Consider the following 14,148-nt stretch of genomic DNA (forward strand, 5'->3'; position numbering starts at 1 on the left):
ATGGCAAGATGCAGCACGGCCTCTGAATGTAAGCGCGTTTACATTTTTCCTTGTTTATAACTTATAAAACAAGTAAACAGTTAAAATGTGTTATTCAAAAAACTGTTGTGTTTTTTTATGAACATAAATATTTCAATGTTTATGTTATTACCTACACCTATTATGTAATAATTAATGATATTAAACAAATAATAAGACCTATAGTATCTTTAGTATTTAAAAAAAAAAGTACTTGACAAGTAATTGATGATCTAGGTCTTAGAATTTATGCGCCCACAAAAATACTGGTCTAGTAGCGCCTATGCTGTAGTTGTAGTATCTACCTAAGTTAATTTCCCAATCAACTAATAGGTAAGATTAGGACTAAATTGTTTAAAATAGTTACGGTATTATGATAATTTGTTTTTCAAAAATAATCATTTTAATTTAAAATGTAGTTGCAAAACACCGCGTGATTATAATATTGATCATTTTTAAAAATAAATGAAATATGATGTATGGGATTTAAATTTGTTAGTTTTAACATTATGCAAAGGACACAGCCTACATGGTGATATAACCACCTTGATTGGATTCCTTTCATAGGACCCCTTATTATAACTCATTGGGAAACCCAGTCATGGTTGCCAGTAAAGGAAGTTGATGTGAACCGCGGTGTGCATGGGTTTAAATGAAAATTTATAGGAATGTTGAAATGTACAACTATTAGTCATTTTTTAAAATAATACCATTATTATGTGTAAGCTGCCAACTGGGTCCTATTAAATTATATGTAAGTTTATAGTTTTATATGTGGGAGTTGGGACCAAATTGTTTTTATTTTTAAGGATCTCAACATTCTCCAGAGGTTGTGCTACCATGGATTTTTACCTCCCATACAATTCATTTTACCTTCCAAAATTGCCTTTATTTCTTTCATTAAATAATTTATGAATATTCTAAGCAATTACCCTTAAGTACCCAATTACTACTAAGGTAGGTCTATGAGGTTGGGTTCATATAGCTATATAGGTATAACTATAAGCTATGTACAACTAATTTTTTTATATCAAAATAATAATTTAGGAATATTATATAATGATTTATTTTTACTACCTAAGGATATTTTTGATTCTATATCATTAAATTCCTTTAAAATTAAAATTGCATGGAGGGTATAGTAGTGGTTTTTATAGTGGGCCTTCAGTGCCTAATTCACATGTTTTTTTTTTTCAAAAGAATATCTTCCTAAAATAATTGAATAACAAAAAAAATCAAAGATGAACATTTTTATGAATATTATAAATAATTTTTATACTCGTGGATATGTGTAATTTCTATTTTTATTATTATTTTATACTATAATTTAGTGTTAATAAAATATGAGAATTATGTTTGCAATTAAATTGATATTTTTAAGGGTCCCTAAACGTTGAATTTAAAATGTTAGGGTCAAGCTCATATGCAAGAAATTAAAAAAGAAATGTAGCAAATGTAAACCTACCTGTCAATAAATTATTATGTTACAAGTTTTTTTTTTTTTTTTCAATGAAAACACTTTATATGTCGTTATGTAATTCTGTTGTAATATGTAATTGCGTTATCTAACGAAATTAAAAATAAACATGTACGAATAAACTTTCTATATTTTATTTTTATATACTTAAATTCATCAAAATTAGATGTTTCAAGACTGCATTTTGTGAATAACAATGATAATATTTAATTTATTCAATATAAATCATACATATTATACAGCACCGATTTATCAATAATATATAATGTATGTGTATTAAATATTTAAATATGATACTAACAAATTATTAAGTGATTATTGATTATTAACCAATTCCTTTAAAAATAATTTAAACTGATTTACATTAGGTACTGCTAAGGAATAACAATAATAAAATATAACGTTTAAAATTATTGTATAATATAACAATTGATGTAATATGAAAAGAAAATAATACATAAATAAACACATATTTTTTTCAGTTGCCAAATAAAGTTTGAAAAGCATTAGGTAACAATTCAACAATATCTGTTGTAATCATATTTCGACCCTTTGCTTTAAATGCTATTTTATTTGTATGCCTAGTAAGTGCACTTGCTGCATAAGCAGCGAGAACTTCTGGATCTAATTCATCACAATAGTGAGTTTGCTTGGAAGCCCAATAAGCAAAAGTGCCCATACTTCCGGCTAATATATCTCCTTGGCCTCCACATCGTCTAGCTGAACCAGGTTCAGTACACACTAAAGTCCCCCTTATGTTTGCTATTACATCTTCAGCTCCTTTTAGTACTATAACGTAATTACCTCCTAATTTGTTCATAAGAGCCTGAACATCAGTCACTGTTGGTTCATAGGTTTGGCGCCCAATCAGTCTACTAGATAATTTAGTTAATTCGTGAACATTTGGTGTTAGATAAATACAACCATTATAAAATCGGAATGTTTCTGGTTCAATTACATTAAGAGAATCTGCATCAGCTATTATTGGCATTCTTTTATTGTTAAAATTTGATTCTCTACTGATGTGTTCAAAAATGCGTCTAACAGCATCTTGAGCAATAGGGCTAGTACCAAGTCCTGGTCCAACAACCAGAGAGTGAAGTTTTTCTAACCAGGGCTTTAAACGGTCAATACAATCCGGACTGTCTAAATATGGCAACACAATAAGTTCTGGTGAGTATGACTTTATGACTGGAGCAGCAGATTTGAAACAAAACACATACACAAGATCAGCTCCTGTACGTAACGCACTAATGGCTGCATAGTAGGGAGCTCCTGTGTATTCTTCGCAACCTCCAATAACACCAATCCTTCCTGATTGTCCTTTATGAAGATTGTGCGATAAAATCGGTAATAGAGTTTTGCATTTATTCATCATATTTATATGCGAGGTCATTGTGGAAATATCTAAATAAAAATAATAAACAATAGGTAGTGTTAAAAAAAATTCAAATTATAAAGTTATAGCCTACCTATGGTATGTTTGATAGAATTGGCAGTTTATTTTCAAAAAATATGTAGGTATGTTTTAATATAACAAAAAAATTGTATTTTGACTAGGTAGGTATAAAATACAGACACGGTTATTTAATTGTCAAGTATTTACGAAGAATGAACTACAAAAGTTAAAGTGAGCATTTTAGTAGTTTAATATATTTAAATACAATAACCATTTTTCACATTTTAAATAACTCATAATATTATTTATCAATTGGACTTTATTCTTTTATCTCAATATTGTTCTCTGATAAACGAAGTTTTATTTATCATAACACGATAATCACACGGAATCATGATTCATGAAGGAGACGAAATTCGTACGGCCGCCGCATGAAAAAACGTATCGAAATGGGCAGCAGACGCAGCACGACTTAACGGCCACAGGCTGCGCTGCTTGCGCTAAGGTTGCTACTTTAATCCGGATTATTCATATCGTTTTTCGGAAAATTTAATATGCAATACTTTAAAGTTTAAACCATGACCCTCTTAAGATTTTGTAGCTTGTACGATTACGAATTTATGCATGTGCATATTTCATAGATATTATTTTTATTTTTGTGTAAATAATTAAATTATACGATCCGTGTTATTTTTTTGTTCTCCGCAAGTCTGAGCCCGTACTATTCGAATATTCGATTCACCATACACCATATACCATATGATGTGTTTTCTTTAACGATTGTTTTATACCGACATATATGGTTACCCACTTACATTCAAATTTGTTTCTTAAGAATGTTGATTGTTCATGAATATACACTTATGCACATGTTTAAAAGCGTAATCGTACAAGCTATAAAATCTAAAGAGGGTCATGGTTCAAAATAATGCATATAAATCATGGTCAATGGTAAAAGAACATGATTCATGGTCATTACATTTCAAAAATTGCATGGTAGTACATTAGTGGCTAGTGCCTTTTGAGTAGGTACTAGCACTGAAAAAGAATAAAAAATGTTTAAAACAGAAACCCGACTTTCACATTCCACTGAATAACAAACACGTATCACTCACTATTCAATACTCCATATTATGTAGTAGCTCTATAAAAATGTTATTAAACAATTCATGAAAACTAATAAACCATTATTCAACATACAATAATATAGTATGATTATTAGCATGATAGTATTCCACAGTTAACATTACAATTGCAATTTACAGATTAACTCGTTAAAATTTAAATAATGTTTGTAACTCGTAATTAACTATAGTGCAACTAAAAAAAAAATGTAATAAAAATAAATAGTGTGCATAAAATTTACAGTATTTGTATGTAAAAAATCAAAAATCAATGCAATAAACACATCTGGAGTCAAAAAGTATTAAAACAATTCGCCAAATGTGTCATAGACAGTGTTTAATTTATACTTTTATATTTATAGCTGTTTGTGGCATCATGACATCATGTTTTCATATTTGAACAATAATTAATAAGGGAAAGGACAAAATATACCCACAGTCACTTTTTAGCTTGTTTATTTATGCAATCTTTATATTTCACATGACGTTTTGTTCAGTATATATATTTTTTAATTTCTGTTATTATGTCAAAGTTAACATTAACAAAAACAATAAAATATATTACATTTTTGAGATTGAAGAATAGATTATTTGAAAATAATGAATAAAATATAAATTGTTTTACATTACATTTAAGTATAATAGTAATAAATAGGTATATTATATTATAATAGTATTTCATTAATTTATATAAATTGATTACATCTATTTTATTTTTTGAATAAAATAATTATTATTGTTTATTTTAAGTATAATTAAACTACATTGTAGTAAATGTAAAATTGTTCTTCTTATCAACTAGAACAGAAATTTAAATTATGTTTAGTACCATTACAAGTACATTAATATAAATTAACGCTGGTATAAAAATATTGTCAAAAGTAAATATAAAAAATTAAGATCGAAATAGCAAAGTTATTTACCTATAATGTTTGAAATAATAATAAAATCTAGTTACTTATAACCCATTACAACAGTAATAACTAAAAATAAATAACTTTTAAGATCTAGGTTCTTTTAATTTAACTATCTTAATATTATCAGCACTTTTTATATGGGATATGTCTTGTGGAGTGAGAAATATGAATTGATTTTTACGATTTTCAATAGCCATCATCAGCAGCTGAGTAGTGGCTAATCGATTAACATTATCCATGTATACATCATATTCATCAATGGAGTAAAATGGTAATTGCATGTTGCTCCACAATGCTAAAATCAAAGCTACTGTAGCAAATGTCCGTTCACCACCGGAGGCACACGAAGTACTTATGTTATCAAACATTGAAATTACCATACTTTGTTCATGCTGATTAATTTCGAGTTTGCCCTTAATTTGACGTAACATCAGCACCAATTCAAAAGATTCAATTACTTTCAGTCGAACATACTCAATGTAGTTTTGAAGTGCTTCTGTACTAAGTTCAACAGATTTCTTGTTGGCATTATAAATCTCTACAATTTGTTTATATAAAGTACTTTGAAGAATAAATTCTTCTTTTTTCTTCTTATACTCATCTCTCAAGGCTAGATGGTTTTCACCTCTCTTATTCAACTCCATTTCTAATAACTTATATTTACGAGTGGTTTCTTCTATATCTCTCCTTATATCTTCTTCATTACGTGTTACCTGCATTTGTTCACATAATTTTTCAGCTATTTTCTTTTCTTTTTCAAAATTTTTTTTTTCATTTTCTTTTTTTACAACTAAATCTTTAAATAATTGTTTTCGCTCAGTTGAAATATTATTAATTTGCAATATTTCTGTTTTATAATTATTTATTTTAGCTTGGAGGCGTTCAATTTCTTCTAATAATGCAGAACGATCAGTCTTTTCAATAATAGATTTTACTTCTTGCAGTCTCTCATTTATTACATCAATTTCTTTTTCAAACTTTGGAATTGGTTTCATGGAATTATCTTTTATTTCTTTGGCTTTAGCTATTTTTAAATCAACATCATTTATTTCTTCAGTAAGAGTAGCCATTCTGTCATCTTGTTCTTCTTCACATTTAGATTTAAGTTCATTTATTTTTTTTTGGTATTCATCATACTTGGCCTTAAGTAATCGTGACTCTGATTGAGTCTTATCAAAGTGTTGTTGCTTTTCTACTTTCGACTGTTCAAAATTTTCAAATTCTTTGTTTAGATTATTAATTTTTACTTCTAACTCTTTTTTCTCACGTTTCAAGTTATTAACAGCAACCGAAACATCACTTTGCAAGAGAACTGGTTCAGTTCGACTTTGTAAAGAATACACTCTATATGAAGGACTAGGATAAATTTGAGTTCCATCTAAAGTTAAACTGAAATTACAATTTCTAGGAACTTGGGACATATTTTCCATCATAGGCATAGCTTCCGCAGTGTCATCTACAAGCATTATTGTCTCAATATGGTTGTTATCAATCAGGCAATTAGCTACTATAGGACTAGTGAAGTTTAACATACGAAACAAATTATTTTGAGTTTCTGTAGCAGTAATGTTATGAACTTTGTCAAAAAATTTGCTAGTAATAACAGTGGGTTTTCTTATGTTTCCCGTAATTATTCTATCCATTATTGATTGAAGTACTTTGTTATCTGTAAAGTTATCAACTAAAAATGTTCTTAAAGTCCCACGACCTAAGAAATTTTCGATTGCAAATATCCATTTGTCATTGTTTACTTTAATGTATGCTCCAATAGGACCTATAGGTTTTTTTATAAATTTGTTTTGTTTAAAAGCGACTTCAATAGCTTTAACTAATTGTGGCATCCAGTTCCCATAAAAATTGATCCTGTCTTCTTGTTGAGACATACTGCTGATATTTCTATTAAGTTCACCTATTTTCCTTTGTAAGGGAGTAACCTCATTGTTCTTTAAATTTCCAATCCTCTGTTTTAATTCATCAACTGTATTTCGTAGAGTTTGTTCATGCTCCATATTTGTTTTCCATGCCGCCTCTACTTCAGAACAACTTTGCTCATAGCGTGCCAACATTTCTTTATACTGCGCTAAAGTATTAGTATTGCCTTTTTGACGTTCAACTTCAATGTGTTTTTCTAAATCTTTCCTATCACTGATTAATAATTTTAAAGCAGAATCATATTTTCTAACAGATTGCTTCATTGAATCAAACTCATTGATTTTTTCCTGCAATTCTTTTTTTGTCTGCATGAAAACCATATGATTGTGTGAGCGAGAATCTTCAACATTTGTCAATTCTTTTTTTTTTTCCCCCAAGACTTCTGAAATTGATTTAATATTCTGTTCCAAAATATTTGTTTGTTCTGTATTCTCAGACATATTACTTTTAAGAGATTCAATTTCGTTTAAATATCTTTCGTAAGTTGCTTCATGTTGATTAACAAAATACCAAGCATACTCATTTTCAAATTGAATTTTATAATCTTTCAATGTTTCTAACTGTTTACATTTTTTTTCATAAGTTTCATAATCACTTACTTCTTTGAAACATTGATCTAAAACACTTTTAACATTTTCAAGTTTTTTCCAGTACTCTTTTGCAATTGATTTTGTTTCATCAATATTTTCACTATATACATTTGCAGATATAGCTTTATAGAAAAGATCATACTTAGCACTTGGATTTGCACTTTTATGAAATGTTTTAACCATTGCTTGATTCATAACACATATTGGATTATCCACTAATATATTAAAATGAAGTGTCAAATTTTTTAATTCATTTTTAAAGCCTTTAACAACTCTATTATTTTCATTTAAAAATTTATAGGTAGTAGATGATTCTGTAATTTGTCTTACTATAGTAATTTGCTTGCCATACACTTCAGGCTTGTAAGGACCGCAGTCAGTATTTCCGTCTCCACTATTTGCTATGGTTATTGATACAGTAGCTGATGTTTGTCCATATTTGATAAGCGACTTTAATGAAGTAGCACGGTTGGTGATGCTTGCTCTAGCACCAAACCCTACAACAAGAGCAGTTTGGATAGCACTCTTTCCACTACCGTTCAAACCTGATATAAAATTAATTCGAGGATTCAATGATAAATGAAAATTTGAATGGCACATAAAATTTTTGAGAGTGATTGACTTAATACTTCCATTATACCAATCTTCATTAGTATACTGTGAATTCATCTGACTGAACTCTAAGAATATAAACAAAATACAAATTCATTAAATTATGTAATTATTTATGAATACAAAAGAAACATAATACAATTGATTCTTACTTTGACTTAGTTTATATTTTGAATTCATAATTAATGTGTAAATTAAAACAAATATCCAAGTTGATTAATTTATTGTATATTTTCTGAAAAATAATTAATTTATAATGTTAGTAAACATTTCATACATAACAGTGATTTCTAAATGCGTTCCAATTTTTTTTTAATTTTCCTATTTTTTTATTTCATATTGCTTAAGATTCTGTTTCTATGTATGGGTTTATATGAATTAAAAAAACCAAAATTCATAATATAATTAGACCTTATTCTGTACATTGATTGCATTGAGGTACAATATACATTATACATACTCAAAATGTCGATGTTAATTTCTCTAGTCCTAAACTTTGAACTAAGGTAATTTTTTTGTGTAAATTCAGTAAAATATAGTAAACTCAATTAGTACAAAACATTGTGTCCACATATGGTTGCTGAGAATGAGACACGTTTATTTGAGCTAAGAAATGATTTGAAGTTTTTTTTAATTAGGTACCCAAGATATGCATTATTTGTGAAAGCATCATCATTTTTTATGAGTGATGAAAATAGATAAGTGTTCAATACTTTTTCTCAATATTACCTGTATCCTTCCTATATTACCTTTTCCCTATAATTATTATTCAATACATAAGGAGGCAAAAGGTGCTTGATTTGAGTTGGAAACTGCTGATATATGTTGTAGGTTATAAAATCATAAATACAGTCTTGTTAAGAATACTATTCAAATGTATTCAGAATACGTATTTAAATACTTTCTTTTAAAAGTATTCAAAATACTTACATAAATACTTTTTTTTAAGTTCAATAAATGAATAATTAAATCAATTCAATAACAAGCCGACTAACTAACCAATACTACCCACACCATGAATAGTTTCTTTAATCAAGCCAACCAAACCCTCTTATGTATCCCTCTATCTATTGTGCTTATTGTAAAAATATTTTATACAGATTGTACAAATTAAAATAAATATGATAAAAAAAAAGTTCAATAACATTAATACCAAAACTTGTATTTATACTATAAACTACTAACACAGTACTACCCATTAAATAAGAAGAAAGATATTTAAAGGATCAAGATAAATGCCAATCAAACCAGTGGTGGTCAGTGACTTGTACTCTTGTATGCCATGGTATAATATGGGAGTGAGGAGCCAATGGTGGTTTCAGTGTTTAGTCATTCTGTTATCTGCTTGTATTTTGGCGAAACCTTATTTATAAATTATTAGAAGTTAGAAAAATTTTAAAATAATATTGTAGGAACAAAATTTAAAATAGTACATTCCAAAATATTAGTAATTGGAATTTGGATTAGACCACGAGAATTAAAAAAAGTATTTAGTATTCTAGAATAAAAATACAAATAAAAAGTATTTTTTAAGTATTTAAAATACATTGGTCAAAAAGTATTTAAATACAAGTATTCGAATACTGAACAAGACTGCATAAATATACAGTTCAAATTAAACTTGCTAAGAACATCTTAAGAAAAATGCAAACTACTAAATCTTTGTTTATATAGAATAATATGCAAGGGGATTTTATTATATGCAAAAAATATAGTTTATATTTATTTATGTATAATAAACGGGTTTTAAACCCTTTAGCAAAATACAATAATTGTGATTACAGTTTCAGCTATATTATAATATATATATATATATATATATAATGGATAACAATTTAAAAAAGTATGAATTAGTAAGTATGGTTATATTAGTTTTAAGACTATGATGAAGACCTTAGTTACCAATTAAACTTTAATGTTGTAGAGCTAGAAGGACTTTTTTTCTACAATCATTATATTTTCATATTCAGTTTTTAATCAATGATATCCATAAATGATTGAGTTGTACACTGACATTGGTACAAACTATGTACTGTATACAAAATAATTTTGGCAACTGTGCGGATATTACAATTTCATACTCCCGGTGACCCAGCTCGGTAATTATTAATGTGTACACTTGTATAAAAAAAAAAGGTTAGGTTAGGTTAGTTAACATTAAAAAACCAAAGTTATAATAGTAACAAGCATAATAATAAGAGACAAATAAATACTACCCATGTTTATAACAGATCTATAAAGAAAATGTCTGAAAAAATAAATAAAAATGAATAGTAACTTGTGGAATACTGAGTAATTGCTGTTAAAACAATCATTCTCTACTAAAGTACAATATTTACTTAAAAAACTAACCCAATAAATTACTGTAATACTTACATAAATACTGAACGTTTTAGGACCACATTTGGAGACTTCTAAATAAACTCATAACTCAAGTACAAACTATTAATTCATTGTATAATGTATATTGTATACTAAAAGCATTAAACCAAAAATGTATGGATAATGTTGTGGTACTTTTTTCGAAATAAGTCAAAGTACCTGGAAGAATAGTTCAGCTGTTATAAAAAAGGAGATAATATGGAATATGAACAATATATAATACATCATTCAAATGTAGATAAATTTATTATTTTCGTTATTTTGACCGGATTATTGTTATTTGTTATTATGTTTGGTGATAAAAATTGGCGGTATATTATAATTAATCTGTGGTCCGAGTCTTAACAACTTGTTGTATATATCTATGGTCCAAGTACGAATCACACAATATTATGTCGAGAAAGATGGAGAAGATACGTATTTTAAACCTGTTGGCCACACTGAGTAGTTAATTTTGATAAAGGTCATTTCAATGAGATAAGACACATTTTAATTTTTCATTACATTTACCTTTTTATAGGGTTTTACTTGCGTTCAGCATTGTATTATAATTTATAATTAATAAGAAAGTTATTAATTTTTACCAAACATGCCTATTATGAAAGCTTTAGCTTCCAATGGTAAGTAATCCATAATAATACTCCTTCGTGTATTATAATAGTTGCTCATTATATTTTCTATTTCTTAGTGGCTGTTCGCCGCTGGGCATATAATCTTTCTGGTTTCAATAAATTTGGTAAGTATTGAAATGTTCACAATAATTATATATTATCTTTATAATCGTATATATTAATTATCTTTTTAATATAGGATTACATCATGATGATGTGTTACAAGAAAATGATGATGTCAAGGAAGCATTAAGACGGTTACCAGCACACAAAGTAGATGAAAGGTCATTCAGAATAATTAGAGCAATGCAACTCTCTTTACAAAAAATTGAACTACCTAAAGAACAATGGACGAAGTTTGAAGAAGTAATATTTAAATACATAAACAATTATTAATACTATACTAATATATCTTCAAATTTTATATTGCTCTAGGATGACCGTTACTTAAAACCTTACCTTGAAGCAGTCATAAAAGAAAGAGAAGAGAAAGAATACTGGGAAAAAAATTACTATTAGATTTCAATATTCTGTATTCAAAATAAAAATATCCTATAGTCACAAGTAAATTCTTACAGCAAATATTTCAATTATTACTATCATTTTGAGTATGTTATACAAACTTGTATTATTAAACGCAATATAATTTTAGTCTTCTGTCAAGAAAAATAAAATGAATTATATCTTATTCATTATACCTAAGTTATAATTTTTAATTGATAATGGTTATATTAACTCAAGTATTTAATTTTTAATTCATCTTTGATTTCTCCATTTTTACATAGTGTTTTATTATTACTTTTTAAATGTGATTGAAACGGTAAATCAGCATAAGACAAAATATCTTGGACATGAATTAAGATATAAATAGCATTAGTTAGTATATTCTTAATTGTGCTGTCGGCTGTAGTTGGCTGTTACTAATCTGTATAAAATATCAATAACAATTTTGGAAAATTCTATCATATGAATCTCAGCAATAAAATAAAAACCAACTAAAAAAACATAGGCAAGATTTTTTTTTATTAACATTTAAATTTCAAATGTTGACTAGTTTTCTAGTTTAAAATGTATAAAATGTTAAACTTATATAGCTAAGTGGATTGAACTTAAAACAAGGTTTTACTTGAACGTAATTAGTTAATTCTGTAACCAAAAAATCTAAAAGATATATAAACACAGTTTTTTTCTATAATTAAAATTTGGACGAAATTACATGATATATAGGTAATCAAGAATAACGATTTTAGTTATTTTGTTGTAATTTAAAAATATTATTCGTGGGTATTTGCAATTTCTAAAGTATATATTATTATTTATTATCATATACAAATATGATAATATACAACCAATTATTAATTCAACTTTTATAATATTCTTATGAAATATAAATATGTAGTAATTTTATTAATAATTTATATCAGTTTATTTTATTAATTATATATTTATTACTATTTTTTTTTTTTTTTTAATTAACTTGTGGCAACTTAGGCCATTGGGTGGTTTTTAACTGTGGGGGGAGGTACTGTAGGTTTAAATACGTGTGTTTGTTAGTTTGGCAAATTTTTTAGTGGACACCTGTAGGTATCTGTTATGCTCGGGTGGGGGATGGCGGCACTTCTCTTCGGACACCGTGACTTGCCCGAAGAAAATGCCGCCCGCAGCCGACTTTACACTTGATTTGCAAATTTTAAAAATAATTTGCAATTAATTTGCTAAATATTGGCGCTGGTTTGAAGTGAAACGACCAAAGTGGGAGGGCTAACTTCATGACCATCTGAATAACATCTTTATCTTGATTACTTTCTAGATTGTCGGCACTCGAAATACTCGACGACCGTCGGACCAGTTCTGACTCGTTTTGTGGAACAGACCGTTGTAAGAACGCGTAAATTTCGGACAATTATTACGACTTTTACATTTTTCCCCGCGATGGGAATACAAACAAATTTCACATAATATGAGTTCATCGATCTTTTTTATTCAGTCAAAAATTGTTAAATTTAAAAATGCTGGACATCTATAAATCGTGTGCGATAATTACAATCATAATATATATTATGATTTGATAACATTTTATTTCTCCAGTGACTGACAATTAAGTAGATTTCATAAATATTTCTTTTCGGTTTGTTTTCTTGCGTATGTTTCGAAACTGTATTCGTATTGATGTTGTCAACCGATTCAATCGCTTCTAACATTCTGTACCTTAATTACAAAATATACTCCTGTAGTCGGTCTAGAGTCTACTGAAAACAGGATTTATTCAAGGGGGGGGGGGGTCCAAAAAATGTATTTAACTACTGTTTTTCTGTTCTTTTCCTGAGTATATACTTACATTTTATTTCTTAATAAACACAATTTGCCGAGTTGAAGGCCAATAAAAAAAAAAATGTTGAGAATTTGACTTGAGAATTCATAAAAATTTTTCTTTTTAAATCGAAGATTTGAAAATGTAATATAAGATTACTCATAAGTTTGTCTACCTTTATCAAAAAAAAAAATGTTTACAAGAAACTTAAATTAAATTTGTATGAGCGTCTGAAATTTATATTTTTACAACATTTGATATTCACTCGATTTCTCATGTAACAATTTTCTTATTTTATTGTAATTAAAAAACAAATGACTGTAGATACTTGAAAATTTTACTGAATGTTTATATTAGCATTTTCTATACACCATACAATTTTGAAAATATTTTGACTCTTTTTGAGCTGTTTACGGACATTGTCAGTTTTAAATTTTTTTTTTCTATAAATATCAATACAATTTTATTTGTTGGATAAAAAAGCGTGAAAATTTAATGCAAGGCTCCTGATATATTTTAATAGCCAACACTGAAATGCACTAAGATATATAGGTACACATACCTTTGACCTGATCTATCGTAAGATTTACTTGTTTTAAGCTATCTTCTCTGCATAATGGAATAATAAAATCTGTTTCAGATCGTCCGGTTTTTAAAATTGACAAAGTTTAATTTGTCGGAAAAAAAAATCATTGTTTTCATTGGATTCTTCTTTTATTTTCTGATGCCCTTTTCTCATAAGAAGTGAAATTGTATGAATGGTAGAGTTACCCGT

At 27.6% G+C, this 14,148-nt stretch overlaps 3 protein-coding genes across 3 annotated transcripts; 1 reads left to right on the forward strand and 2 right to left on the reverse strand.

Moving 5' to 3' along the window:
• Nucleotides 1-1,607: 1,607 nt before the first annotated feature.
• LOC132950514 (ATP-dependent (S)-NAD(P)H-hydrate dehydratase) lies at nucleotides 1,608-3,184 on the reverse strand. The gene is made up of 2 exons (XM_061022013.1): nucleotides 2,968-3,184; nucleotides 1,608-2,902 (listed from the first exon to the last, which is right to left on the reverse strand). The coding sequence occupies exon 2, from the start codon at nucleotides 2,889-2,891 to the stop codon at nucleotides 1,974-1,976; it is 918 nt and encodes a 305-aa protein (XP_060877996.1). The 5' UTR covers nucleotides 2,892-2,902; nucleotides 2,968-3,184; the 3' UTR covers nucleotides 1,608-1,973.
• A 627-nt stretch (nucleotides 3,185-3,811) lies between these two features.
• LOC132950513 (structural maintenance of chromosomes protein 6-like) lies at nucleotides 3,812-10,719 on the reverse strand. Its single transcript, XM_061022012.1, has 3 exons — nucleotides 10,446-10,719; nucleotides 8,222-8,304; nucleotides 3,812-8,137 (listed from the first exon to the last, which is right to left on the reverse strand). The coding sequence occupies exons 2-3, from the start codon at nucleotides 8,247-8,249 to the stop codon at nucleotides 5,019-5,021; spliced, it is 3,147 nt and encodes a 1,048-aa protein (XP_060877995.1). The 5' UTR covers nucleotides 8,250-8,304; nucleotides 10,446-10,719; the 3' UTR covers nucleotides 3,812-5,018.
• A 202-nt stretch (nucleotides 10,720-10,921) lies between these two features.
• LOC132949923 (cytochrome b-c1 complex subunit 7-like) lies at nucleotides 10,922-11,754 on the forward strand. Its single transcript, XM_061021048.1, has 4 exons — nucleotides 10,922-11,071; nucleotides 11,140-11,187; nucleotides 11,262-11,428; nucleotides 11,498-11,754. Exons 1-4 carry the CDS (start codon nucleotides 11,041-11,043, stop codon nucleotides 11,579-11,581), a joined length of 330 nt encoding a protein of 109 aa, XP_060877031.1. The 5' UTR covers nucleotides 10,922-11,040; the 3' UTR covers nucleotides 11,582-11,754.
• The last annotated feature ends 2,394 nt before the right edge of the window (nucleotides 11,755-14,148 follow it).

This window comes from Metopolophium dirhodum, chromosome 8 (assembly GCF_019925205.1).
Source record: "Metopolophium dirhodum isolate CAU chromosome 8, ASM1992520v1, whole genome shotgun sequence".
In the NCBI taxonomy this organism is placed as follows: domain Eukaryota; kingdom Metazoa; phylum Arthropoda; class Insecta; order Hemiptera; family Aphididae; genus Metopolophium; species Metopolophium dirhodum.